Source organism: Lutra lutra, chromosome 9 (genome assembly GCF_902655055.1).
Source record: "Lutra lutra chromosome 9, mLutLut1.2, whole genome shotgun sequence".
In the NCBI taxonomy this organism is placed as follows: domain Eukaryota; kingdom Metazoa; phylum Chordata; class Mammalia; order Carnivora; family Mustelidae; genus Lutra; species Lutra lutra.
The window spans coordinates 1,981,375-2,007,836 of NC_062286.1; the positions used below are offsets into that span (position 1 = coordinate 1,981,375).

Genomic DNA, 26,462 nt, shown 5'->3' on the forward strand with positions numbered 1-26,462 from the left:
CAGTTTTAGAATAGGAAGACCCCCCCTCAAGTTGGTATCACAGAATCAACGTAAGGAAAGACAGAGGCTCTTCCATATACAATGATCTGTCTTAGCAACAGCATTGAAACTTAAGCACACTAACTTGGAATAAACGGCAATTTTGAAGATGTCACAGAAACGCTGGTTTTCTTTTTTCCCGTTTATTCATTTAACACATTCTGTTTGCATCCTTTCCCCCCCAGCTTTCCTGAGGCATAACTGACAGATACAACTCTATGTATGTAAATGTATGTGATGCTTAAAACGACTTTATGATTTTAGGACAGTTTTAAGTTCACAGCCAGGTTAGGAGGAAGGTACAGAGATTCCCCTGTATCCCCCTCCCCACCCACACTCCCCCACCAGAGTGCAGATTTGTGACAACCGATGGCATGTGAACTGAGGCATCGTCATTACCCAGAGTGCAGAGCTGACCTTAGGGTTCACTCTTGGTGTTGTGCTTGCCGTGGATCTGGGCCAGCGGTAACGAGGTGCATCAACTCTAGGGCATCACAAGGACTGTTTCCACGGCCCTAAAACCCCCTGTGCCCCGCCTATTCATCCCTCCCTCCACCCCACCCCAGCCTCCCACAACCACTCCTCTTTTAACTGTCTCCATAGGTTTGCCTTTTCCAGAATGTCACATATTGTGATCAGCCAGTACGTGGCCTTTTCAGACGGGCATCTCCTACTCAGTAATGTGCACTTAAGACAGTCCGGGTCTTCCTGGCTCGAAGGCTCACTGCTTTCCAGCGAACACGGATGTCCCACGGTCGACCGGTCACTTGGCTTCCACCAGGCTTTGGCAATTGCCATCAAAGCTGCTACAAACATCTGTGTGCAGGTTTTTGTGTGGACCTGAGTCTTCAGCTCCTTCGGCGGAATACCAAGAGTGTGGCTGCTGATCGTGTGGTGAGAGCGTGTTCGGTTTGCAGGGAACCGCCCGACCGTCTTCTGAAGAGGCCACACCACGCTGCATTCCCAGCAGCGGCGAGAGTTCGTGCCGCTCGGTGTCCTCGCCGGCATCTGGTTTTGCGGGCGTCCTGGGCTGTGGCCTCGCTCACAGGTGTGCAGGGCTGTCTCACTGCGCTTTTAATCTGCGTGTCCCCGACGGCGTGTGATGGACCGTGTCTTTCCCTGTGCTCACTTGCCATCTTTGTACCTTCTTTGGTGAAGCGTCTGTGAACGCCACTGGTCTATTTTCTTGTTGGTCGTTTGTGTCCTTATCCTGGAGTTGTAACAGTCCTTTGTGTATTTTGGGTAATAGTCCTTTCTCAGGTGTGTCTTTTGCAAATACTCCCCCCACCCCCGGCCTGTGGGTTGTCATCTCATTCTCTCCACGATCGTCACAGATGGTTTTTTTTTTTTGAAGATTTTATTTATTTGACAGAGAGAGAGATCACAAGTAGGCAGAGAGAGAGAGGGAAGCAGGCTCCCTGCTAAGCAGAGAGCCTGATGTGGGTCTCGATCCCAGGACCCTGAGATCATGACCTGAGCCCAAGGCAGAGGCTTTAACCCACTGAGCCACCCAGGCGCCCCACAGACGTTTTTTATTTTAACAAAGTCCAGCTCATCAGTCCCTTCCTGGATCACATCTTTGGCATCGGAGCTAAGAAGGCACCGCCATGCCCAAGGGCATCTAGGCTTTCTACAATGTTCTCTTCTAGGAAGTTTTAGGGTTTTGCATTTTACATTCAGGTCTATGATTCATTTTGAATTAATTTTTGTGAATGGCGTCAGGTCTGGCTCTAGATCCATTCTTCGGTATGTGGATGCACAGTTTTCTAGCGACATTCGTTGAAGAGACTATCTTCACTCCACTGGAATGCCTTTGCTCTTCCGTCAAGGATCAGGTGGCCATACTTATACTTTTGGCCAATTGATGATTCGTGTATACACTGTAAAATGATTATTGTGATCAAGTTAATTAACACAGCCACAGTCTCACAGGTAAATGTTTTATTTGTATGTGCGTATGACGCTTAAATTTACTCTTAGCAAGCTTCCAGGATACAATCCAGTATTACCAACTACAGTCACCATACTGTACACCTGTTTCGTTCCCTGAAGTACCTTTAAAAAGGCTTAAAGAAATTGATGGGAAGCCATATACACAAGTGACTGACAGATTTTTATAAAAAGATGATGCCCAACCTCTCCAGAAATCTCAAATGTAACGCAGAGCAAGGAGTCTGGTAAAGGCCTTGGCAAAGAGAAAAAAAGAGTATTTCAAATGAAGGTTTGGGGAGACTTAATATTAGCAAGGGTACATCCTTACAGATCTTCTTTTGGGAAAAATGCAAACTTGTGTCAAGTTTTCTGAAAAGCAGGACGGACACACACACTGTACATTTAACCTGGAGTTGCCTCTCTGGGGATCACAGAACAAAGGAAGAAGCCTTCCCCTACAGTAGATGACAGGACAACTGGTCCTCCCATGACGTCTTTCTAGACAAACTGTTCTCCTGCCCTCACTGCAGAGCATAAGGAGACCCTCATCTCCATGTCTCAGTGTGCATTTAAGGGGCAAGTACCAAGGGGAGTTAGCAGGAAGGGAGATATCATGTCCCCCAACCACAAGCTATTCCATGATGTCATTTATGGAAGGGTCCTAGGTGAAGCCTAAGCAAATTCACTATGACCAGTAGTGACAGACAGACAGATGTCCTCCTGAGGGTGGGTCAGCCACACAGCCCAGGGAAAGACAAGGGTTATGCTGAATCATCACACTGCGGCGGCCAAGGAGCCATAATGGAATGATTCAAGAATCTTTTTCAGAGCCTTTTAAAAGATGACCATAGAGGAGGTGCCTGGGTGGCTCAGTGGTTTAAGCATCTGCCTTTGGCTTAGTCGTGATCTCAGGGTCCCGTATCAGGATCTCTGCTTGGTGGGGAGTCTGCTTCTCCCTCTCCTCCCACTCATGCTCTCTCTCACTATCTCTGTCTCTCTCTCAAATAAATAAAATCTTAAAAAAAAAAAAAAAAGTAAAACCATAAAAGATGTGCTTCTTTGGGTATTATGGGGAGAGGAGCCACACAATCTTTTAAATCCTTTAATTCCAATTTCTCATTTTACATTTCATTCTCTTGCCACCCAATAATCACCAAGGACTTCCCCACCACATTTTAACAAACACCCAAAAACAAAGCCACAGGAATCATCTCACTGCGGGAAGTGACAAACGCCCTCAGCGGGGAGGCCCTGGAGGCGGCTCCGAGGGGACGGCAGGCTTGCTCGGGTTGGGAGCGAGGTTTCTGAGTAAGAAACCCATTTCCAGACCAACTGAAACTCCTGCAGTCTTCTCTCTCACCAAGTTCTGCCATCCCCCATACGATTCTTCAGATCTGGTGAACTTCCTCTGGAAAGAAACACACTATTCCATTAATAACAAAGTGGTGATTAGAGAGGAGATTTTTAGCCTGTGTAAACATTTAAGAAAGCCCCTGAGATTTTTTTTTTTTTTTTTTTGAGAGCGAGCGAGCGAGTGCACATGTGTGCAAGCCAGGGGAAGGGGTAGAGGAGGGGAGAGAGAGAGAATCTTAAGCAGGCTCCGTGCCCAGCACAGAGACTGACAGGGGCCTCGATCTCACAACCCTGAAATCATGACCTAAGCTGAAATCAAGAGTTGCACACTTCACCAACTGAGCCGCCCAGGCGCCCTGAGAATTCTCTAAGAATTGAGCAAGATTACGTACAGTTGTAGAACACACCAGAGCCCAGAAAGGTCACCAGACCCTTTGTCAAAAGTGCAGCCGCTCAGGGCCCGGCCAGGAGAGCCTTCCCCTGCACGAGGGTGCTAGGTCCTGCCTGACAGGGAGGTGCCACAGCCCCTTATGGGTGTGTCTTAAGAGATGGACCCTTGGGCCCTCTTCGCGGCTGGGCAGGGACCTGAGCCCCAGCAACTCTGTGCAGAGATCGGGGGAGGGATCGGGCAGACCTGCACGCAGACCTGCACGCAGGGCACGTCACAGATGGCATCCCGAGGGCACAGGCGGCCTCTCAGCAGCTGGCCCAGCACACACAGTGCTCTCAGGATCCATCCTGGAGCTGCCGGTCACGAGGGGACTGTGGGCCTGGGCAGCCCTAGGAGTGGTGCCTCCTGAGGTTCTGGCTGCTGCGCGGCGGGTGGGAGAGGGCAGACCCGTCAGGAGCGCCGGCTCGCAGTCGACGATGGGCCCACAGCAGGGCTCGGACGTAGGAATGAGAGGTGCTCAGACTCTACTCTGAAAGCCTCTGACGACAGAATGAAGGCGGCATGGGACTGTCACTGCTCACAGCAGACAGGTCCCTGGGTCTGGTCCTCCCAGCCTGACCACAGTCACCTTGGTCAGCCTCAAGACAGGGGTTTCGTGTGCTGGTCAGGTATTTAAAGCAAAAAGTGGGGACACCAGCAGAGGCCCAGACACCAGAAAGGCTCTAGCTGCTCATCAGTCCCTATCTTTGAAAACAGAAAACAAGGACTCGCTGGAAAGTACTCATTTCACTGATCTCTGCCTTAGTTTCTAAAAGTCTGAATAACTTTAATAAGATCAATCAATGAACTAGGGCCTGTCACACAGAAGGAAGTCTCCACAATGTCAAGATTCCTAACTCTAAATAGACCTTTTTCTGGTTTAAAAAGAAAATCACGACCAAATATAGGAGTAATAATTTCATTTCTCTTTCTTTATCTTCATTTTCATTTTTGGTCTTCTGGACTTCAGCAAAACGATGTGGAACTCAATTCCATTTAGGAAAACCTGTCAACTAACAAAGCAAAGTTGTCTCACTGACACAGAGCAGAGTCTCGGAAGAATCACGCACATGGCCTCCGCGGCAGGGTCATGCTGTCCGCGTGGCGAGTGGTGAGGACAGCCAGCACCCAAGGGGCAGAGGACCAGACCCCAACTTCATTTCCTCCCCGAAAAAGAGGAGACTGGACTGCAGCAAGCATCCTTCACTGCGGACCCAGCTCGGGCTGCCATTCACAATGCCACCGATGCGGGGGCCGGGGGCTCATATACTTATTTCTCACAAGTCCAGAGGCCAGAAGACCAAGATCAAGGTGTCAGCTGACTGGGTTTCTGGGGAAGGCTCCTTCCTGGCTTCACTATGTCCTCACGTGGCCTTTCCTGTTGTCGGTGGCAAGAGCAGGGAGGGAGTGAGCTCATTTGACCTTAATTACTTCTTAGAGGCCCCATCTCCACACACAGCCATGCCGTGGGTAGGGCGTCAACATGAGAACTCGGGGCCACAGTCATTCAGCCCATCACAGCTCGGACTCAGGCGCTGGCCTCTGGGTTTTCAAGTGTTACGTTAAAGCAAGTTGTGTACCTACAAGAGGCACTGTACCTGTTCTGTGCCCCCCAGTACCAAGGACGCAGGGACCTGAGGAGCCCGTGGGACTCGAGGACGCAGATGCGAAGGCAGAGGCTGGATGTCAAAACCTCAGCGAGCCCTGCCCCGCTGCACCAGGCCTCCCCCTGCGGCAGTCCTGCGGTGAGCGCACCATGCCCTCCCGTCTCCCAGGAAAACACACCTCTAAAATCGCTCTTGTATTTGAGCATTTCTTCCGACATGACTCAAATCAAGATGACAGGCAGGGGTTCACATGTGGAGAGGTGTCCTCCCTGCATCTGCTCCCGCCCACCCTGCACCCCCGCAGGGTGCCCTCTTGGCGCGCTGGCACCGATGCACCGAACGCAGCAAGCCCTCCGCGCACTGCTCCTCCGCGAGCCGCCCGAGGCCACGTCGGCAGCCCCGGTGTCCTTTCCTGCTCAGACACTGCGAATCCGGTCTTCGCCTGGATGTCCGCAGGCGGACCTGCAGTGCAAATTGCAAACAGCAGCGAAGGCTGGGTCCAAGCTACCCGCGCTCCTCATTTCAGCAGGCCGCGAACTTCTCCATTCTGTGCTGCCCACGCCGGCATGGAAGTGCGTGGCTTCCCAGCAGCTCCCGGACTGCTGTTCTGCTAATAAATCCTCTATTGCAAGGTACTGATAGGCTACAGGAGAGAATGTCTCAGCGCAGTGTCAGTCTGCAGGCTCTCAGGAGCGAAGCTGGTCTTTCCTTGCTCGAGGGCGCGAGCATCTGAGTGGTTTATGACCGGCCGTTCTATTATTAGGCATTTTCTCACTTTCTACTAGTTCTTTATGTACCAGAGAAATGAGCCTCCTGTCACAGCGGTTCCAAATATTTTTTCAGAATTTGTCTATGCTTAGGTCTTTTTCAAGTTCTTTTAGTTCAAGGGGTGCCTGTGGCTCAGTCGGTAAAGCATCCAGCTCTTGATTTCGGCTCAGGTCATGATCTCAGGGCCGGGAGACTGAGCTCCACATTGGGCTCTGCGCTCAGTGTGGGGCCTGCTTAAGGTTCTCTCCCTCCCTCCACCTCTGCCCCCTCCTCCTGTGCATACCTACTCCCTCTCTAATAAAAATAATAAATAATAATAAATAAAGCTGTTTGTAACTTTTTGATTTTTATGTAGTCTTTAATTTTCTTTTATGGTTAATGGATTTTGAGTCCTGGGTAAAAAGGCTCTGTTTACAGCACTGGTGACACAGCCCTTTATACTAAATTCTTGTGTACCCTTGGGATTAAGAAATAGAGCTCTAGAAAATGGCCAGAGCCGGCACCTGCCAGTCCTCTCCCACTTCACTGACCCTGTTTGTATCCGTCCCAGACCTTCCTTCCACTGTGGCTCTCCAGGAAGCACCAGGGAGGAACCCGAATTTTGAGGCATATTTTGATGAAAGCTGAAGATCCCGCCAGTGTTCAGACCAGAGTGGTTCTGTGCCGCTCTCCCTCCCTCCCATCCCCTTGGCAGACAAACCGCAGCTGTTTTCACAAACTGACGCAGGTTCTCTAAGTATCTGAAGGCCTTCCAGGCGCCGGGGACACAACACGGACCGGAGCCCCTGCCCACCTGCTCCCCTGCTGGAGGCCACGTCTGGGCGCTGGAGCCGCGGCCGGATGGAGACCCAGATGCTCTGCTCCGACGTCCTGCTCGCACCAGGTTCTGCAAGTCCCATCAGCACAGGACATGAAGGGGGGCCATTACAGAGCAGCCTCACCTCCCTGTTCCAGAACTACCGGAACAGGAGCACAAGGGAGACATGTAGCACGGAGGCCGAGGTCCTTTGAAGGCCCCGCTTGCCTGGCCGGGGACGCCATCGCTGCAAACGAGAGGAGCCTGTTTACGACCATGCAAGCTGCCCAACCGCCAGCACTGGGGTTTCGGTTTGGTTCTACTTAGCTCGGCGGTCACGTGCCTGTCCCGAGGGACAGCACAGACCCTCTGGATTTTCTCAAAGTCCAGCAGTGGAGTCACCTCAGTGCGCTGGTGTGGACGCTACAAATAACATGTCAACAGCCTCGATCTGCCAAGCGTCCAGCTCACACTGTGAGAGCAGCAGCGGCCCAGAAGCTTCTTACTCCACGACGGAGCAGTGTTGCACACCGCAGTCACTCACTCTCCCCAGCTGCGGACAAAGCTGACCGAGGACACATTTCTAAAGCTGTTATGCAGCTTCGTTATGCAGCTACTTTTTATTTATTTGTTCTTCGGTGTGGGGGAGGGGAGGATCTCAAGCGGGCTCCACGCTCAGCGCAGAGCCCAATGTGGGACGCGATTTCACAACCCAAAGGTCATGACCTGAGCCAAAGTCAAGAGCTGGCCGCTCAACCAACTGTAAGAGCACTTTCAGATCTTCCCAAATCTTCACCTGAAACAGAAGCACAGTCGTCTGGAACAAACCTAGGAAGCCAGCAGCACGGGACAGGGATGGGGGCTCACTGGAACCCTCCTGTCCTGCTGAGGGGGAAGGAAAACGGTAGACGATGTCGCTGGCATTTCCTAAAACCGAACCCACGCCTGCCATGTGACCCCGCCCGTCCCCCTCGAGAGAAGTAAAAGCACACGTTCAGGACAAGACAAGTACAAACGTGACCACAGCAGCTGTATTTACAGGAGCCGCACCCGGAGGCCACGCAAATGCCCGTGAACAGGAGGAGGGCGCACAGCCGTGGGCGCCCGAGCCATGGGCGCTCCGCAGCGACAGAAAGGAGTGAGCTACGGTCAGAGGCAGCTGCGCTGGTCCCAGAGTGATGACACGACTGAAAGACGCTCCGGACATGGACGGCGTTTATACCGCAGGACTCCATTTATGTAAATGCCTTAGAAAACACAAATTATCTAGAGAGACGGGAAGCAGATCGGTGGTCGCCCGAGGATGGGGTCCGGGACGGAAGCATTTCAAAGTGGCGCTAAAACCCTGGGAGGCGGCAGGCGGCTCTTGCAGAGGCTCCACTGGGGAATCCAAGGTCCACTTTACACAGGCGCTATGTGCTGTCCGTCAAGCGCGCCTCCGTAAGGCTGTCAGAAAGCAAACTGGTGCGGTGCCTCCACAAGGCTGACACATGGAAATGAAGGACAGGGTCTGCCCACCACAGCCTGCACACCTGTGGCACAGAGCACAGTGGGGCCGCTGGGCCTCCACGACGCCGACCGGTGTCCGCTGCAGTGTCACAGGCCAGCTGGAGGCCAGCGGCTGGAGCGGGGCAGTCGTCCCTCCCTGGGTGGTGAAGAGCCACTGCTAGAAGGTCCGAGGGCTGCCACCGTGGAGCCCGGGAGCCGCTGCGGCTGACCCCACAGGGACCCATACTGTGGGGACAGAGCCAGCACCAGCAGGAAGGGACAGTGGACAGAGGAAAGAGAAGGACTTGATGCAGGTGCAGCAGTGCCAGAGCAGGGAGAGCGCCAGAAGCTAGCCGCCGTATTTTTAGCATGACTCAAAGTTCAACAGAAAAGAGAACTCTATGAAGTGAGAAAAACTATCTGAACTAAATGTTTAGGAAAATGCATGATGGGAAAGTACCAATCCCACATAGAGCTATTCTAAGAAAAGAGAAAAGGAGGAGAACAAACACCCCTACAGAGAGTGAGGGCACACCAGAAAGACGTACCCAGCAACCAGACCAAAATGAGCTGCTTTAAAACATCAAGAGAGAAGATCTGAGATGGGAGGATGACACATCAGCATGAGAAAACATCAGAAATAAGGTCACAGGGGCGCCTGGGTGGCTCAGTGGGTTAAGCCGCTGCCTTCGGCTCAGGTCATGATCTCAGAGTCCTGGGATCGAGCCCCGTATCGGGCTCTCTGCTCAGCGGGGAGCCTGCTTCCTCCTCTCTCTCTGCCTGCCTCTCTGCCTACTTGTGATCTCTGTCAAATAAATAAAAATAAAATCTTTAAAAAAAAAAAAAAGAAAGAAGGTCACAGATTTCCAGAAACTAGACAGACAAGAAAATTAATTTCAGAAATGAGAATCAGAGCAAACAAACACAACAAATAATGGCTTTAGAAACAGGACATCATGTGGAGAACAAATTTTAGAAAACAAAAGAAATTTAAAAAGAGATGAAGGAGATTCAAGAAGAAGAAAACACAGAGGACGGCCAAATCTGACTTCAACACAGAGAAACTGAGGTTCCCCCAAACAGAAGCCCAAAACACGGAAACCAGAACACTAAGCCGCAGTTCCAGGAAACCCTGAAATAGCGGATGTGAACACGCACAGACGGACAGCCCGCGCACTCCCGCAAGCACTGACCCAGCGCGAACACCACAGGACACCGTCTAACACAACCGCGGAAAACAGACCTCGGAACATTGAAGCGAAAAGGACACATGACTTGTAAGAAAGACTCACTGGGCTTTTCACGCTGGGAAAAAATTGAAATAAATATTTCAGATACTCGGGGCACCTGGGTGGCTCAGTGGGTTAAGCCTCTGCCTTCGGCTCAGGTCATGATCCCAGGGTCCTGGGATCCAGCCCCGCATCGGGCTCTCTGCTCGGCGGGGAGCCTGCTTCCCTTCCTCTCTGCCTGCCTCTCTGCCTGCTTGTGATCTCTGCCTGTCAAATAAATAAATAAAATCTTAAAAAAAAAAAAAAAATTTCAGATACTAAGGGAGGAAAATGTGAGCGAAGGATTTCATTCCCTACAAAACTGATTTCAAACATAAAGCAAACAAATTAAGGTCAACGTGGGGAGGTCCGGGAGGACAGTTCCAAGATGACACTGACCAAACGCTGGCCGTGTAAGCACGGACTACACGAAGTGAGACGAGATGAGGGCAAGGGGGAGATTTCACTGTGCAACGACTGGCCATGTACATGCAGTGCTGTTTTCACTGTCAGAGCAGAACACGAGTATCAGTGTCCCCGCACTGCTTGTGACAGTGCAGTAAAGCAAGTGCGTAATTAAGGAACTTCTGTCCCAGGAGTCTCAGTGTGGAAGGACACACAGACACGACATGGAAGAGCTGAGTACTCTGAAATCCCGAGTTCCTATTGGAAATATCAATACGAGCTCAAGTATTTTATCTTTAAAAACGTGTAGGTTTTCTAACTCTGCACTGAAAAGCCCTAGAGGCAATGACCACAACCCTACAGCGACAAACACCAAGCATTTGCAATACCGTTTCTGCCGTTAAAAGAAACTGGATTCTAGGGAGTCTGGCTGACTCAGAATAGCATGCAGCTCCTGATTTGGGGGTCGTGATTTCAAGCCCCCCACTGGGTACAGAGGTTACTTAACTTAAAACAAAAAGAAAGAAAGAAGCTAGAGTTCGAGAAAGAGGCAACGCCAGATCAGGAGCAGGAGAAGTACCGGATGGGTCTGGAGCATCTTGACACACCGGACTGCATGGAGCAGAGGACTGGGTGCACGCGCGCGTAGGGTCTGCACATGCATGCGGGTGTGCAAACACGGACTGCGAGTGAGCCTACGGTGTACACCTGTGTGGGCAGTGCACATGTGTGCATACATGAACATAAAACAAATAAAGAGCCAACCTGAAGATCCTCCCCCTACAGACCAAAGAAGCTACAATCCGGGTTCAATAAAGAAAGTGCAATGACCTGAAACCTATCCAAAAGGCTCAGGTAAATGAGTTCATGACCCATGTGTATTTTAAGAACGTATGAATACAAGGAAGTTGAGAGGCAACGTGGGCGGTTTGGGGGGTAGGAAAGGAAATAATGAAACAAGACGGGATCGGGAGGGAGACAAACCATAAGAGACTCTTAATCTCACAAAACAAACTGAGGGTTGCTGGGGGGGAAGGGGCAAGTAGGAAGAGGGGGGCTGGGTTATGGACATTGGGGAGGGTATGGTGAGTGCTGTGAAGTGTGTAAACCTGGTGATTCACAGACCTGTACCCCTGGGGTATTATGTGTACAATAATACATTGTATGTTAATAAAAAAATTAAAAAATTAAAAAAAAAAAAAAAGTATGGGGGCACCTGGGTGGCTCAGTGAGTTAAAGCCTCTGCCTTTGGCTCAGGTCTTGATCCCAGGGTCCTGGGATCGAGCCCCGCATCGGGTTCTCTGCTCAGCAGGGAGCCTGCTTCCTCTTCTCTCTGCCTGCCTCTCTGCCTACTTGTGGTCTCTGTCTCTGTCAAATGAATAAATAAAATCTTAAAAAAAAAAAAAGTATGAATAAAAAACCTTAAGTGGCCACCTTCTAAGGATGACAGGGAACTAATTATCTTTGCACTTATCCTGCCTTGCCTAAATGAGCACCACTAGGTAACCAAATAGCAGATGAGAGGACACATCTTCTAAAACCAACCCAACCAATTATTGTCAGCCAAATCACAGCATATCACCATTTTAGAGGCTCTGAACCATTAACAGATGGACGCACTGGGCACCGGCAGCTTACCACTTGCTAGAGGTGTGGAGTCTGATTTTCGTCAAGCCTCTGGGTCCAGCTGCCAGCGGGAAGTACAGAGGCCAGAGAAAATGCTGGACTGTGTCAGGACAATGTATGTGGCAAAACCTAGACCGTGGGAATCAACAGGACCAATGGCCCAGGTTCCTCAACAGGTAACCCTCACAAGGAGACCAATATACGCAACAGAGACTTCAGAAACACGGAGTCTAAAAAAAAGTAGACAAGGTTCAATTGCCACGAAGAAACACAAATAAGTCGTTTCTATAAAAGTCAGGATTCGCTTCGGAGGGAAGGAGGGGCTGGGGTTGGAGAAGCACATGGAGAGCCTTCTGGAGTATCTGGCCAAGTTCTTGTTCTTGGCCTGAGTGATGGTCATCAGGGTGCTCACCTTATAGTAATGAAAACTTGACGAGCTAAACATTTGTGTCATTTTCTGTACCTTTTTATGATAAAGTAGTAAGAAAAAAAATTGGGGCGCCTGCGTGGCTCTGTCAATTGTCTGCCTCTGGCTCGGGTCATGATCCCATGGCTCTGGGATTGAGCCCCAGGTCAGGCTCCCTGCTCAGCAGGGAGTCTGCTTCTCCCCAAGCCTCCCCACACCTGCCCTGTGCTCTTTCTCACTCACTCTCTCTCTCAAGTAAAAATGAAATCTTTAAAAACAATAAATCTAATAAATTTAAAAATTTTTAAAAATGATCAGACCAAACTTGAACTTGCATAGTGCTTTTTTTTTTTTAAGTAGGTGCCACACCCAGTGGAGTGTGGAGCCCAATGTGGGGCTTGAACTCACGACCCTGAGATCAGGACCTAAGCTGCGATGCAGAGCCGGATGCTTAACTGCCTGAGCCACCGGGGGGCCCCTGCTTGCATAGTGCTTTTAACAAAAACAGCCCAAGAAATTTTAGAAGATTTACTCCTGCATCTTGCTCTGTAAGAGGCTCCCAGACGGCAGTCAAGCTGCCGGGGTCATGTGCAGGCTCGCCTTGTACCCAGTGCCAGCCCGTTAAGACCCTGCCCACACTCGCTTGGCCGAGGCTTGTGCCCTGGCAGGGGCTGCAGCCACTGAGAAGCACGGACTCGCTCTAGTCCACAGGTACGTACAAGTCCACCGGCACATTCTGAGACTCAATCCTGCCAACGAAAAGGTTCATGAACACTCTCAGACACTTCCAGACCTCGTCTGTGTTTTCAAATCACTGCTGCCTTCGTGCCGTATTAAATCAGTCCTAAAATTCCTGTCCAGATGGCAATGAAACTGTGAATAGTGTCAAACCCAGTAAAGTGTAATGCTGAAATTTCAAGTCGTGCTCAAATCCTGAAGGATGTCAATTTGTTAGAATTTAACCCCTTTTTATCACAGGACATCCCAGAATGACGGATTTATTACTTTTCTGCAGGTTGTATCTGCCCATCTAGTGCAAGTTTTATTTTTCACACCAGTAAGGAAAGGCAAGCAAACAGCCACTCACTCAAGTTGTCCAAGAAGGACGACGACCTCGCTCAGTCCTCAGATCGCTTTGCTCCTTCTCGTGCTAATCTGTCCGCCTCTTCATTGCCTACAAATCCCGAATGACCAGGAACATGCATCTGTTAAATAAATTTATTTTTCCTTTTACCTTTACTGGATTTTTTACACAAGCAACACACAAGTACATCCTGACTCTTCCCAGTGGGGGGAGGGGGAGAACGCTCCTCCCCCAGGCCTCCCTCCACGGTTCTACAGGGGACAACCTGTAGGCCCAACACACGGACACATGCAGGCACTTACAAAATCCCATTTTGATTCTCCGCAAATTGGATCGTACTGTTTTTACTAATTTTTATAACCTGAATGATGGAACTTGGAAAGCTTTCCAAGTAAAACGTACGTATATATAGATGAGGACAGGTATATATCCAAAACACATACTTTAGTTTCTTCAAATGCTGTCAGAAAGAGGAGATACAATCATGTGATTTGGTTTTTTTTCTAAGTAGGCTCTACAACCAACGTGAGCCCAACGGGGGACTTGATCCCACAATGGTGAGATCAAGACCTGAGCTGAGATCGAGTCAGACACTTAACCCACTGAGCCACCCAGTGGCTCAGCACTTCTGTGCTTTAACCGCTGTTTCCATCTACACCGGGAAAGGGCAGATTTAAACCTTACGTCACCAAGCTGTTCTCAGTGGTCCTGGAGTCGAAGAGCAACACAGAGTTAAGACAATGGTTGCAGTTTAACTTGCTCTGTATTGTTGGAAACAAGTTTTTTTTTTTTAAGGTTTTATTTATTTGACAGAGACAGAGCAAGAGAGCATGAGCAGTGGGGAGGGCCAGAGGGAGAGGGAGAAGCCAACTTCCTGCTCAGCAGGGAGCGCAACACAGGGCTTGACCCCAGGACCCTGAGATCATGACCTGAGTAGAAACCAAGAGTCAGACACTCAACTGACTGAGACACCCAGGCTCCCCTGATATCTTATGCTTTTATACAGGACAGATTCATACGGAGGATGTATGGGTAGAGATTTGTAACTATAGATCTGTTGGAAATTGTATTTCCTAGGAACAATTTAATTTTTTATAGCTTTTTTTTTTTAAAGATTTATTTGTAAGAGAGACAGCAAGAGAGAGCATGAGCGGGAAGGAGAGGGAGAGGCAGGCTCCCCACTGAGCAAGTAGCCTGATGCAGGGCTTGATCCCACTGGGATTATGACATGAGCCAAAGGTATTCACTTAATTGATGGAGCCACCCAGCTGCCCCCTGAAAAAAGTTTTGTTTTTTGTTTTTTTAAAATTTATTTGACAGAGAGAGATCACAAGTAGGCAGAGCAGCAGGCAGGGCGGGGGCGGGGGGAAGCAGGTTCCCCGCTGAGCAGAGAGCCCGATGCAGGGCTCGATCCCAGGACCCTGAGATCATGACCTGAGCCGAAGGCAGAGGCTCAACCCACGGAGCCCCCCAGGTGCCCCTGAAAAAAGAGTTTTAATAAAAACTATCTATTGGGGCGCCTGGGGGGCTCAGTCGGTTCAGCATCTGCCTTCAGCTCGGGTCATGATCCTGGGGTCCTGGGATTGAGCCCAGCGTTGGGCTCCCTCTCGGCGGGAAGCCTGCTTCTCCCTCTTCCACTCCCCCTGCTCATGTTCCCTCTCTTGCTGTCTCTCTCTGTCACATAAATTTAAAAAATCTTTAAAAAAAATAAAAATAAAATAAAATCTATTAATAAGAAAAATATTTCCATTTTGGAAAAAAAAGTCATGTTCCTAAAGTCTTATCACACTTTATTTTTAACAAAATACCTTATAAATTAGTTTTATTTTGACATTATGGCTGATTCTAAAGAAACCAACAGGTTGACTATCTCCAAGCCACTTTAACAGTGATGAGGTTAATGAAGGGTAGTGGGAAGAAAGGCAGGTAGGGACAAGTGTCCTCCTGCCCACCCAACCAAGAGGAAACAAGCGTTAAAAGGATTTTACACCCTCTGGAAAGAGCCCTCCACTCTTTCCCAGCTGATGACAAAAACCTGATCGGGCGACAGGCACAGGGAGGGTCAATCAGATTAAAACAGCCTGCCGACAAGACCAGAAACCCCCTAGACTTAGAAACTCTGGAAGCAGCCCTCTCAGGTCCCCTCCCTCTTTGGGAGCTTCGTGCTGTCCATCACTCTGAACTCTGCTTGGCTGCCCAGCACTCTTCACCCGGGCTACCTCTTCATTCTTCCAAGCAGCATGACCACAACGGTAGGCACTGAAGGAAAAACATCCTGCAGCGTGAGCCCAGACGAGGCCCTCCCAAGCACCGCTGAGACAGTGAGAGGACACCGAACGCCCCTCAGTCACGCTGCCGAACGGCGTGTTCTACACACAATCACGGCAATGACAACCAGCGCCACTTACAGGAGGATCAAGACTCAAATATGTTGCAATTTCTAATGCCCGCTATGGTATTAATGTTATGTAAACTTTAACTTAAGTCATTAAATCACCTACAGACAGTACTAGTTTCTCCAGTTAACTCAGAATACTTGGTCCTAGACACCTGGGTGGCTCAGTCAATTAAATGTCCAACTCTTGATTTCGGCTCAGGTCATGATCTCAGGGTTGCGAGACCGAGCCCACGTCGGGCTCCACACGGAGCGTAGGGCCTGCTTAAGGTTCTCACTCTGCTGCCACCCCTACCTTCTCTCACCCAAGTGTCTGGTCCTCACAGCCATGTAAGAGGACCGGTTCGGACAACACGCACCCACTGGATGTCCATGCCCTGGGTGAGCTGCTCCAGCGCCACGAAGTCCTCCTTGTTGATCACCTCTTTCCCTGTGCTCGTCTTCCACCCATTCTTCTTCCAGCCTTGAACCCAATTCGTGATCCCTACGAGAAATGCACTCACAGTCCGCTGAGCTTGCATGTCCCGGTCTCTTCCTCCCTAGACTTCCCCCCTTCCACCTGCTCTACTCGTCTTCGCAGTGCCGTGGACTTGCCGCTGGCCCACACAGGCTGTACTCTGGCCGGGGGCACACATCCTGCACACTCCTCTGCTTACCCCTCGGACTGGACTGGTGCTGACCCACAGCTCCCAGCTTAAGAGGACACCTCTCTGCTTCTTCAACCCCCTTCCCGTGTCCTAAACATGATTACTTCTCAAAGGAGCCGTCAGCATGCCACCTTCAGTTACTTATGCGTGTTTACACTCGAGGGACTACGAGAGCAGGGACACAGCTACCCGCTGCCCTATCTTAGGAGCCTGGCAAAGACACGTCTATGTGGCAAACTCCAGAGCGGCATATCTGGGCTCCAGAATCCCCGGTTTTCTCTTTATACCGGACAAACCAACGGTTGTCTTCATTCACCATTTGGGTCCTGCCCTGATACACCTCCCACAGGAGAAGGAAATACCTATTTTCCTTCATGTTTACCAGGAAACACCAGAAGTAAAATGTAGAAGCTTACCATTTATAGTAAACATACTGTCCGTATACAGAACCAGCTTCTTGATGTTTTGAGCCTTTGCTTGCTCGATGGCTTTGCAGGCTGCCTTAAAGAAACAGGTCAGTCATCATGCTACAGAAGGTGTCCGATTTCCAACATTACCGAAGTTCAAAATCACTTCACAATTTAACATTCTTTCTTTTTCTGTGCTAAGTGTAATGATTATACGCTCTGCATGAAATAATGCCACACATACGGTTCTGTTTGTGCATCTACGTGAAATAACTTTTAAAACCTTTCTGGAAAATTCCAATCCATCAGAGTCACTGGTAACCCCAAACCAAGTTTCTTCTGGACTTTGAGTATCCTGTGCACACACAGTGTCCGCGATTCACTGCTGCGATGGTCTTACTCTCAGTGGGAAATGTGTCTGACAACTTACATGAATTTCTGCTCTTTGGTTGGTCTGCCGCCCGGGAAGCCTAATGCCTATATTCCTGGTTGCAAAACAATACAAAGGAAAATGAAATCAATTAAAAAAGCGAATTCCCAAAGTGATTCCTTATGCCTCTCAATGGAGGACAGGCTTGATACATTTTTTGACATATGAAAGCATCATACAAATATACAGCCTTTAAAAATCAAACCAAGAGTACTAGCATTTTATGGAAAAGCACCAAGGGATGGTTGTGTGAAGAATACTGGGCCAGAAATCAGAAGCAAAGTTTTCTCTCTGGCCCTGCAATTCACTGGCGTGGGGTCCTGGGTGAGCACTAAGCCCGCAGACACTCAGGGCCACACAAGCTTGTTGCCTCTTAGAGGGTCTGCAGCTAAAATGAGATCTCAAAGGGAAAGAACTCTATAGACCACAAGTCGAGAGAAATATAAAGTCTTACTCAACAGTTTATATTCCATTATGCCCAGCACTGCTGTGGGCACCTGGAAATGCTGGAGACAAAGCTCAGAGCTGATGTGGCTACTTCACAGGCTCAAATTCGTCTTTTACATGGAATCTGAGGGCTGCCCAGGGTATGTGAATGATCACGCTTTGCATCCCCCTGAGCTCGTGCCTTGTGAAAAACTAGAGGTCACCTCTAAGCTCACACGTCCTCAGAAGAGTCTTGGGAACATGACAGGTTCCAAGTCTGGCAACCTTGGACGTCCTTGCCAGAACCATCCCGCAGGAGACATGTGACTCTCCTAGGGGGCAGGGAAGTCATTTTGGTAGAATATGTCATCAGCGTCGGGGCGCCTGGGTGGCTCAGTGGGTTAAGCCCCTGCCTTCGGCTCAGGTCATGGTCCCAGGTCCTGGGTTCAGGCCCCACATCGGGCTTTCTGCTCAGCGGGGAGCCTGCTTCCTCCTCTCTCTCTGCCTGCCTCTCTGCCTACTTGTGATTTCTGTCAAATAAATAAATAAAATCTTTAAAAAAAAAAAAAGATGTCATCAGCGAGACACAGAAACTCCCCTAGATTCAGGGTGAAGAAAGCAATGCTGAGGTAATTTACATTCTGAAGAACAAAGCTATCAGTGTCGACGTGAACCAAAGCTTGTTCCTTTGCAACCTCTGCCAAAGCTAACCAAATAATCAGCAGATCTCGTGCATTCCTTGACAAGTTTTAGAATGTGATTCACTTACACTTGAAGCCTTTTTTGTTTACTCACAAAGGATGGCCGGGCCCCCAGTAAACACCGATGCCTGCTCGTGCCCTCCTCCGCCCGTTGCTGGAGCAGCAGCCATCAGTGTAGACGACAACAAATTCTCCTAAAAGAGGGAGTTTCATGAGTGGCACTAGAACCAAAGCACAAAAAACTGAGATTCATTTAACAAATTCACTAAGCTTGAATTCACATTTTAACTGAGAGAGTATGTACAATGTGATCTATATTCTCTATCTAGAAAAACATTATCAGTCCCTTATAAAAGGGCCCTCAACACCTTTTGATTAGCATGCCCTCCTACCTTGGATATGGCAATTTAAAGGTAAATTAAAGGTAAAGGCAGGCATTTGGTGAACTCAGAACCTGCTGCTGTTGCATTCCCCACTGCAGAACAGTGTTGCCATCCCTCTCCCCACGGGGAGCAGGGCTCACACTCACTCCCCGGAGCCGTCTTTGCAAACAAGTAGTGTCTTGGCATGATAAGGACCTGTCCCCCAGAAGGTCTAGTCCTCTGACAAATGTTGGTCTATTTTTTTTTTCTTAATATATTTGCCTCTAACAAACTACGGTCCCCTGTGTTTGCTTTGTTCCATCAAGACAGAGGCTCAGGGGCACCTTGGTGTCATGATTATTATACGGAAAACTCAAAAATCCAAGATATAGGGGCGCCTGGGTGGCTCAGTGGGTTAAGCTGCTGCCTTCGGCTCAGGTCATGATCTCAGGGTCCTGGGATCGAGTCCCGCATCGGGCTCTCTGCTCAGCAGGGAGCCTGCTTCCCTTCCTCTCTCTCTGCCTGCCTCTCTGCCTACTTGTGATCTCTGTCAAAGAAATAAATAAAATCTTAAAAAAAAAAAAAAATCCAAGATATATACCCATATAAGAAAATGTGTCTTTGTCAACTGAAGGCACGGATCCCGTGGTCTGTCTTGCCTGCTTTGCACAGGGCTCTGCGTTTTCATCTCTGTCCGAGGGCTCACGGAGTCGCTTGTTGGCTTTCGCTTGTGATTCTTGTTCATGCTTATTTTCTGTCTCTGAAAGATCAAGTCTACTCAAAATGCAGGAACAAATGAACATAACACAAGATGCTTAACAATCCAGAAATTCAGTATGTGACTTAGTATCACTAAATCAGACTTAAGTATGCTCTGCGAGCCTACAAAGAGGAAATCGCTTAGGACAGTCCACACCGTGTCAGATTTTCAAGTCCTATGAGATTACTCTGAAGTTTCCCCAAGCTTGACAAGGGCGATAGGAACACAGGAGCAACATCTCTGTCAAAGCAGAAACCTGGTTTTGACAGAGATAGTAGATAGCAAAGGTGTGAACCCCACTGGGACGGTGGGCAGTTTGACAACCTGAGGGACTCTGTCCCCAGGAAGAAAACAAGGACTCGAACTTTGTAGATGCGATTACTCTAGGTACGTCAACCCCTTCCATGCCAAGTTGAGAGCCTCCGGGAAAGCTGAGCGGGCATGGGTAACTGGACCTCAAGTGAGGAGACAGTGGGCCACACTGAGGAAAGGAAGCAGAAGCCCAACAGCAGAAGGGACTGGGCCCCTTCAGGGCGGCGGCTACAGAGCTGTCCTTCGGGAGCTCGGCCGTGGGATGCAGGGTTAATCGCAGAGGCCTCTCACACACTCCCTCAGGTTATGTGGAGTAGCTCTTCCTACATTCTCGTTTTGTGGGGTGGGAACAGAGGCACGGAGAAGCAACCAAGCTTATCCGCAAAACCACCACCAAGCCCCACACTACAGAATTCACTTTAAGCTCATCCCTAAAGCAGGGACGGAGAAATGGGGCTCCAGTGTTGACCGAGCCCCTACCACATGGGTCCAAGCCAGAACGTCCTGCCTGCAGTAGCTTCTCCACGCACACCTGTCAGAAGACTGCCACAGGTTATCCAGGCAAAACCTGACCAGAGCCACTAGGGAGGGCAATGTTTGGGTTTCCACTCTGCTGTATTTACCTTTAAAATATTCCTCTGGCGGCGGGGGGGTGCCTGAGTGGCTCAGTTGGCTCAGGTCACAACCTGGAGTGCAGGGACCTAGCTCGGCATCCAGCTCCCTGCTCAGTGGACGGTCCGCCTCTCCCTCTCCCTGCAGCTCCCCCTGCTTTGCTCTCTCTCTCACTCTTGCTCTATCTCAAATAAATAAACTCTTGAAAGAAAAATATTCCTCTGGGGACTCTACGTAAGTAAACCTCAAAACACAAGTACAAATCAAAGGGTAATTTTGTAGAAGTTTAATACCAATACAAATACTGATTTTATTTGTAATAACATAAAAAGTTAAATTGGAATCCAAGTTTTTAAAGGACAGACAAGACTTTGAAGGAAAAGGAGCCCATTGTTGTCAGATAATTTTCCCTTCACAAAACTGGGTTGAGTAGGTTAACCCCATCAGCTTACAAAAATCATGGTAACTGCCAAATAGCTCAAGAATCCCAGGATAAAAATATACGTCACAGTAAGAGAAAATCTGGGAAAGGGGCTACCACTTTTGCTTTGACACAGTTTGGAACAGTAAAGATGTTCGATCCCAATTTATATATACAAGTCACTAACTCGGAGATCTCTGAGCTTTCAGAAAGATGATTCATAAAGAAGTATCCCGCCTTGGGACCGAGAGTATCTGATCAACAGAAACAAACTTCCAGTGCAAGAACTAAAGTAGGGATAAATGACTGACCGGTTAAGACAAAGGAGCAGTGAGAAGGACGCACTAAGAACCCAGCTGAGACAAGAACCACACTTGCACATTTGTTTTCTGTCCCAAACTGGTTCCTCCACCGGGGCAGCAAATGTTAACGGTCACATCGCAACGTGCTGAGAAGCTGCTGGGCAGACAGGGGGTGCAGCAGATGCACTGAGTGAGGTTGTGCCCTGCTCCTGCCCCGCCTGGTCACGCACGGTGGCTTCCTAAACGCGAGTCCTCTCTTTGACCAGCACTGTCACGGCCTCCGAAGGAGCCGCGGTTCAGAGCCGGCGCATGTCAGTGGGACTGTGGAGTGCCTGGCCGGAAAACACGGATTCAAGCTAGTCACTCATCTTAATCCACTAGTAAAAGAATCCGTGAGTCAAGCTAATGAGACAACTCACCCCCGAACATGGGGGTCTGAAGGCCCGCGCAGTCGACAATCGGTATCATCTGTGACTCCTCACACACTTAAGGGCCACTGATAGCCAGCCGTTCCCTGGAAGGACCCCTGGGAACGGCGGACTCACACGTGTAGGTCTCACGTGCCGCGGCCTCCCAACACAGTACCAGAGAACAGACAATGTTAAGGGGCGCCTGGGTGGCCCAGTGGATTAAGCGTCTGCCTGGAGTCGAGATCCGGCCATGCTGGGCTCCCTGCTCGGCAGGGAGTCGGCCTCTGCTCCTTCCTCTGCGCTTCCCCCTGCTCATGACTGTATTCTCTCTCAATAAATAAAAATCTTTAAAAAAGAAAATGTTAAGAAAATCCTAAGGAAGGACACCTGGGTGGCTCAGTCGCTGGGCGTCTGCTTCCGGCTCAGGCCAAGATCCGGAGTCCTGGGATCGAATCCCACGCCAGACTCCTTGCTTGGCAGGGAGCCTGCTTCCCCTCTGCCTGCCCCGTCCCCGCTTGTGCTCCTTCTCTCTCCTTGACAAACAAACAAAATCTTAAAAAGAAAAAACCCTAAGGAAAATTTATAACAGATGCATATTTTATGACAAACGTAGTACAATGAAGTCCACTACAGTTTCCCCACGCAGCTCAAACTCGTGTTGTTCAAAGGGCAATTATATCTGAAAGCAGTCACCCTCGTTCTGTATATCCGACGCTCCTACACCAGGCTTGACCTTCAGTCAAGCGCACCTGCTGCAGCAGGCGCAAGCCCGTCCCGGGAAGGAGGAAACGCCACGCCCGCGCCTGCCGGGAAGCAAACTACATCCCCGCCTTCAGCACCGCAGCGCATTCAGTGGGCAACAGAACAAGCACTTTCTGAAACACAGAATGAGGGGCGCCCGGTGGCTCAGGCCGCGTGCGATGGAGGGCTCCCTGCTCAGCCGGGGCCTGCCTCTCCCCTGCCTGCCGCCCCCCTGCTTGTGCGCGCTCTCTCGTTCTCTGACAAATACATAAATAAAATGCTAACAACACATCTAAAGATAAAAATAAACGGAAGAACTGCGTAGAGGAGGACCCCTACCTCCCGGGCTGTCCCTCACGCTGTTCCAACAGACACCGCTAAGCCCATCCGCTCTCTGCCCGTCTCCTCCGTGAGACGGGGTTTTTCCCGTGCCGGGGAGACAGCCGCAACCACCGGGCGACCAGGGGTGCGCGAGGCGCCGGGGACGAGGGCAGACGTACCTTCCGCGCCGCCCGGGCTGGCGGGCTTCCCGACGAAGGCCCAGGCCTCCTCCTCCGTGGCGAACTTCTTAAAGCGCGCGGCCGGGAAGCGGTCCACCTGCGCTCTGCATTCGCTCCTGCAACAGAGCGCCGGGTTGCCGCCCGCCTCCCGCACCCGCCCCCGACGGGCCGCTTCCGGGTCGGGAACCGTGTGACCCGGGCTGGGCTGTCGGCTCCGCGGGGCCTGCAGTCCGGTCCCTGCCCCGCCTGCGCCCCGCGGAGCCCTGTGCCAGCCGAGGGGCGCTCGCACGCCAGAGTGCTCCGTCTCCAAACACACGAGAAGTGCCGGGCGGGGACAGGTCTGAAGAGGGGTCCCGTGAACCCTTTCCGTACAGCTCAGGGGCGCCTCCGTGAAGCCTCCGCTCGTGCGGCCCCAACACGTGAACGCAAGCCCGGGCCTCTCACCCAGCCCGGCAGCCCCGACCCAGCGGCGACCCCGCAGGGCGCAAACCCAGCTCCAAGGGCCGTTCCAGGGATCCGAGTTTGGCCCGGGAGAGGTGACCTTTCTAAGGACACCGGCGGGGCGGGGCCAAGCCAGGCACTGCCGCAGTCGGACTACGTGCAGCCACCGGGGAACGTCCCCTGACACACACCGGAAGGGTTAGGCGGGGCCCCGGGCGCGCTCAGGCTCCAGGTGGCCTTCCCGACGCCGCCCACACAACGAAACCGCGTCGGGGCCGGCGGCCGGGACCTGCGAGCCCACGTCAGCGGAGGCCGGCGGCGGCGGGGCTCCCGGGCGCTCCACCCCAGGCCGCAGGGCGCGAGCCCGGGGCCAGTCCGGAGAGCCGCCCGCGGCCGCCCCGGCTCGGCCTCGGAGAGCGCGGCCCACTCACCAGGTCTGGAAGACCCCGGCCTTGCGGCCCCTCCTCACGGCATAAAACATGCTGAGGCCGCTGCGGGCGCAGGTGCTGCAGCGCACGGCGGCCAAGGCAACGCTGCGCGCCACGCCCAGAAGCCTGGTCATCGCCCACAGCCGGCCATCGCCCCGCCGCTTAGCTGCGCCGCTCGCACCTCCGCCACACAGACCGAACTTCCGGCGACGGCGCGGAGAGATGACGCGCGACCCCGCCTGCGGGGCGGGGCCTGGGGGGAGGGACTAGGGCCCTGTGCGTTTCCGGCTCAGTTTCCTGGAAGTCAGGGAGACAGTCGGGTCTGGGCGGTCCCGGAAGGGATGGGATCTACGAAGGTGGGTGGGGACTAAGGTAGGGTGGGCCCGGGTGGGGGCGTAGTCGGGGCGGTGTAGGCGAGAAGGTGGCACTTGAGGGGCGGGGTCTGGGGCGGTTCCGCGTGAGGGGTGGGATCTAGGCGGAGGGGTCGGGGCAGGGCCGCGCGAGGGGCGGGGCCTGGGCAGCGTGGACGGGGTGGGGCCGAATGGACAGCCATGCCCCTCCTTGAGGGGCGTGGTCTGGGGGTCCGCAGGAGGGCGGGGTCTGGGCGGAGTGGGAGGGCGGGACAGCTGGACGCTCCTGCGCTCGCCGCTTGGCGTCCCCGCGGCGGTTTGCCGGCCTGTCCGGGTCCCTCTGCGCGCAGTCCGGGCTGTCCAACGAAGGAGTAGGTGGCTCTCCTCCTAACTGCCGTAGAGGCCGGAGGACTGGCACCGGGCGATGGAAGAGAGAGCCGAGGCCGGAGGGAAGGGGAACGCCCCACCCACGCGGGTGCGTGACCGCGGGGACGTCAAAACCCAGTGCCCTGGGACCCAGGGAGACAATTTAGTTGCAAAAGCAATTTGTTAGCTTCTCCCCGTTACTTGACTTTCTGCTCTGTAAGCAAAACAACTTCTTCGAAAAGCCCTGTCCACTGACAAGCCTCCGTGTTCCAACGACCCTAATTTCCCCCGGGTGCTCAGTCGGGCGAACCTCACCCCACACCTGCCGTCCTCGGCCCAAGCCCCGGGAGGCACGGCTGAGTGGGCCAGGCTGAGTGCGGGCATCCGCCGGGACCGGCAGGCGAGGGGGAGCCGGCAGCGCAGGGCGGACTCGGACAGGGAGACTGCGGGCAGCGGGCGGAAGACGGCCTTGAAGGGCGGAGAGTTCGTTCAGGTGCATTAGGCAGAGAGCGGGAAGAAGGGGCAGCGAAGGGGAGACGGACCTTGCTGTGGTCAGGTGTGTGTCTGTGAACTCAAAGAACATCCATTTAAAAAATTTCCTCTTTCCTCATTTAAATTTAAATGGGCTACAGTCCATTCCTCGTTTCTATTTTTATTGCACTTCTGGATAGCCTCTTAAAAAGTCGTCCCGCGGCACCTGGCTGGCTCACTTGGAAGAGCGTGGGCTTCTTGATCTCTGGGTTATGAGTTCGAGCCCTATGTTGGGTGTAGAGCTTACTAAAAAAATAAATAACCTTAAAAAATAATTTAAAAATTGTCCCTAAAAGTCATTAATGGTTGATCATGATATCTCTTTCCCTGTAGCTGTGAAGCCCGGAGGTGCCCCTGCCCGCAGGGTGACAGCAGCCCCTCTTTGTACTGCAGTTCCTTCTGTCTTCACTCGAGGCCATGGAGCGCCAGTGGCCTCTGGATGAGCTCAGGCTACACTTGGGACAATTTATTTCTAGACTTGCTTTCCTCAGAGGCATCACAATCTCATCCTTTCTGGGTGACAAAATGTTCAGTTAGGGACACAGATGGCACTGGAAAACCTGGTTCCAGGTTAGGAGGCTGACTGGAAGAAGATCGGGGCAGTGGGCTGAAAGCAAAAGTCTTCACTTTAAAACTCTGAGCTGGCATAGTCAGTCTGCTCTGAAATGCTGACAGTAGTACAGGTTATCGGCTCAGCTGTGCCCATCGTGTTCCCTTGGGGAGGGGGAGGGCCCATTCTCAAGACGGTACTGAGCACCGGCCCAGAAGTCAGTGAGACTCGACAGCATTCAAAATGAGTGAACTAGGTTTCACTGACACACACAATTATGGATAATTATTAGCAATATGATACTAAGTGAATAAAGCAAGTCCCCAAGTGGAGATAGGACATCCTTTGTATAAATGAAAACATGTACTCCGTGAGTTACACATGCATGCAGAAAGCCGTAAATCTAAAGGAAGAGAGGCGTGTCCTCCACGTCAGACATTACCGACATTTGCAAAACGTAAATCACTGTTACTCTTCTCACTTTGGGGGCAGGGGATACGGTTTTGTTTTGTTTTTTTTTAAAGATTTTATTTATTTATTTGACAGAGAGAGACAGAGATCACAAGTAGCAGAGACGCAGAGAGAAGCAGGCTCCCTGCTGAGCAGAGAGCCCGATGTGGGGCTCCATCCCAGGACTCTGGGATCATGACCAGAGCCGAAGGCAGACGCTTAACGGACTGAGCCACCCAGGCGCCCCGGATATGGTTATTTTTAATAAAACATATTACTTATATTAACTTGAAGTGCGTTTACTGTTTTAATGAATAATTTAAAAATTTTCTCCATTTTATGTTCCATGTGGTAAATATCACAAGTCATAACCTACAAAAAAAATTCTCCAAGGTCTTCGATAACTTTTAGAAGTTCAAGAGTCCTGAGGCCAACATCCTAAGAACTGCTGACCTAGAAAATAATTATAGATCAACATAGGAACACATGAAAAATAATATATTCAAACTGTGTGCTTGTAATTCCTGTTTATACTTTGCCTGCAAATTGTATTTTTGAATAAAAATTTCTACTAGTCTGTAACATGCTTCTGTAAAACACATTAGGATTTCCCAAAATGTGCAGTTTGGGATAGGTAAGTGTATGAAGCCATCCCTCGCTTTGGAAGAAGCACTTTTGTTCATTAGCTACCTGCGGTGTGCAGACGCCGTGGAGTCGC

The 26,462-nt window shown here is 51.1% G+C and overlaps 1 protein-coding gene across 5 annotated transcripts; it reads right to left on the bottom strand.

Annotated features, from left to right (window-relative positions):
* Nucleotides 1-1,560: 1,560 nt before the first annotated feature.
* Nucleotides 1,561-23,713, bottom strand: RNASEH1 (ribonuclease H1). 5 transcript variants are annotated; one of them, XM_047743768.1, is made up of 9 exons: nt 23,501-23,710; nt 22,629-22,744; nt 19,172-19,330; nt 18,303-18,402; nt 17,082-17,136; nt 16,661-16,745; nt 15,957-16,081; nt 13,206-13,323; nt 1,561-1,919 (listed from the first exon to the last, which is right to left on the bottom strand). In XM_047743768.1, the coding sequence occupies exons 1-8, from the start codon at nt 23,629-23,631 to the stop codon at nt 13,237-13,239; spliced, it is 858 nt and encodes a 285-aa protein (XP_047599724.1). In that variant the 5' UTR covers nt 23,632-23,710; the 3' UTR covers nt 1,561-1,919; nt 13,206-13,236. The 5 variants fall into 5 exon arrangements, with proteins under 5 accessions (XP_047599724.1, XP_047599721.1, XP_047599722.1 ...); XM_047743765.1 differs by lacking the exon at nt 1,561-1,919 and adding an exon at nt 3,060-3,379; XM_047743766.1 differs by lacking the exon at nt 1,561-1,919 and adding an exon at nt 7,939-8,371.
* Nucleotides 23,714-26,462: the final 2,749 nt, after the last annotated feature.

What these genes read in the sequence shown, in the direction of transcription:
- RNASEH1 (XM_047743768.1), bottom strand. Translation starts at nt 23,631, where the DNA reads ATGACCAGGCTTCTGGGCGTGGCGCGCAGCGTTGCCTTGGCCGCCGTG. An exon ending in CAGCCCGGGCGGCGCGGAAG is followed by an intron (nt 19,331 to 22,628) that starts GTACGTCTGCCC and finishes TTGATCTTTCAG; the next exon opens with AGACAGAAAATAAGCATGAA. An exon ending in AGACACATTTTCTTATATGG is followed by an intron (nt 18,403 to 19,171) that starts GTATATATCTTG and finishes TCCCTCTTTTAG; the next exon opens with GAGAATTTGTTGTCGTCTAC.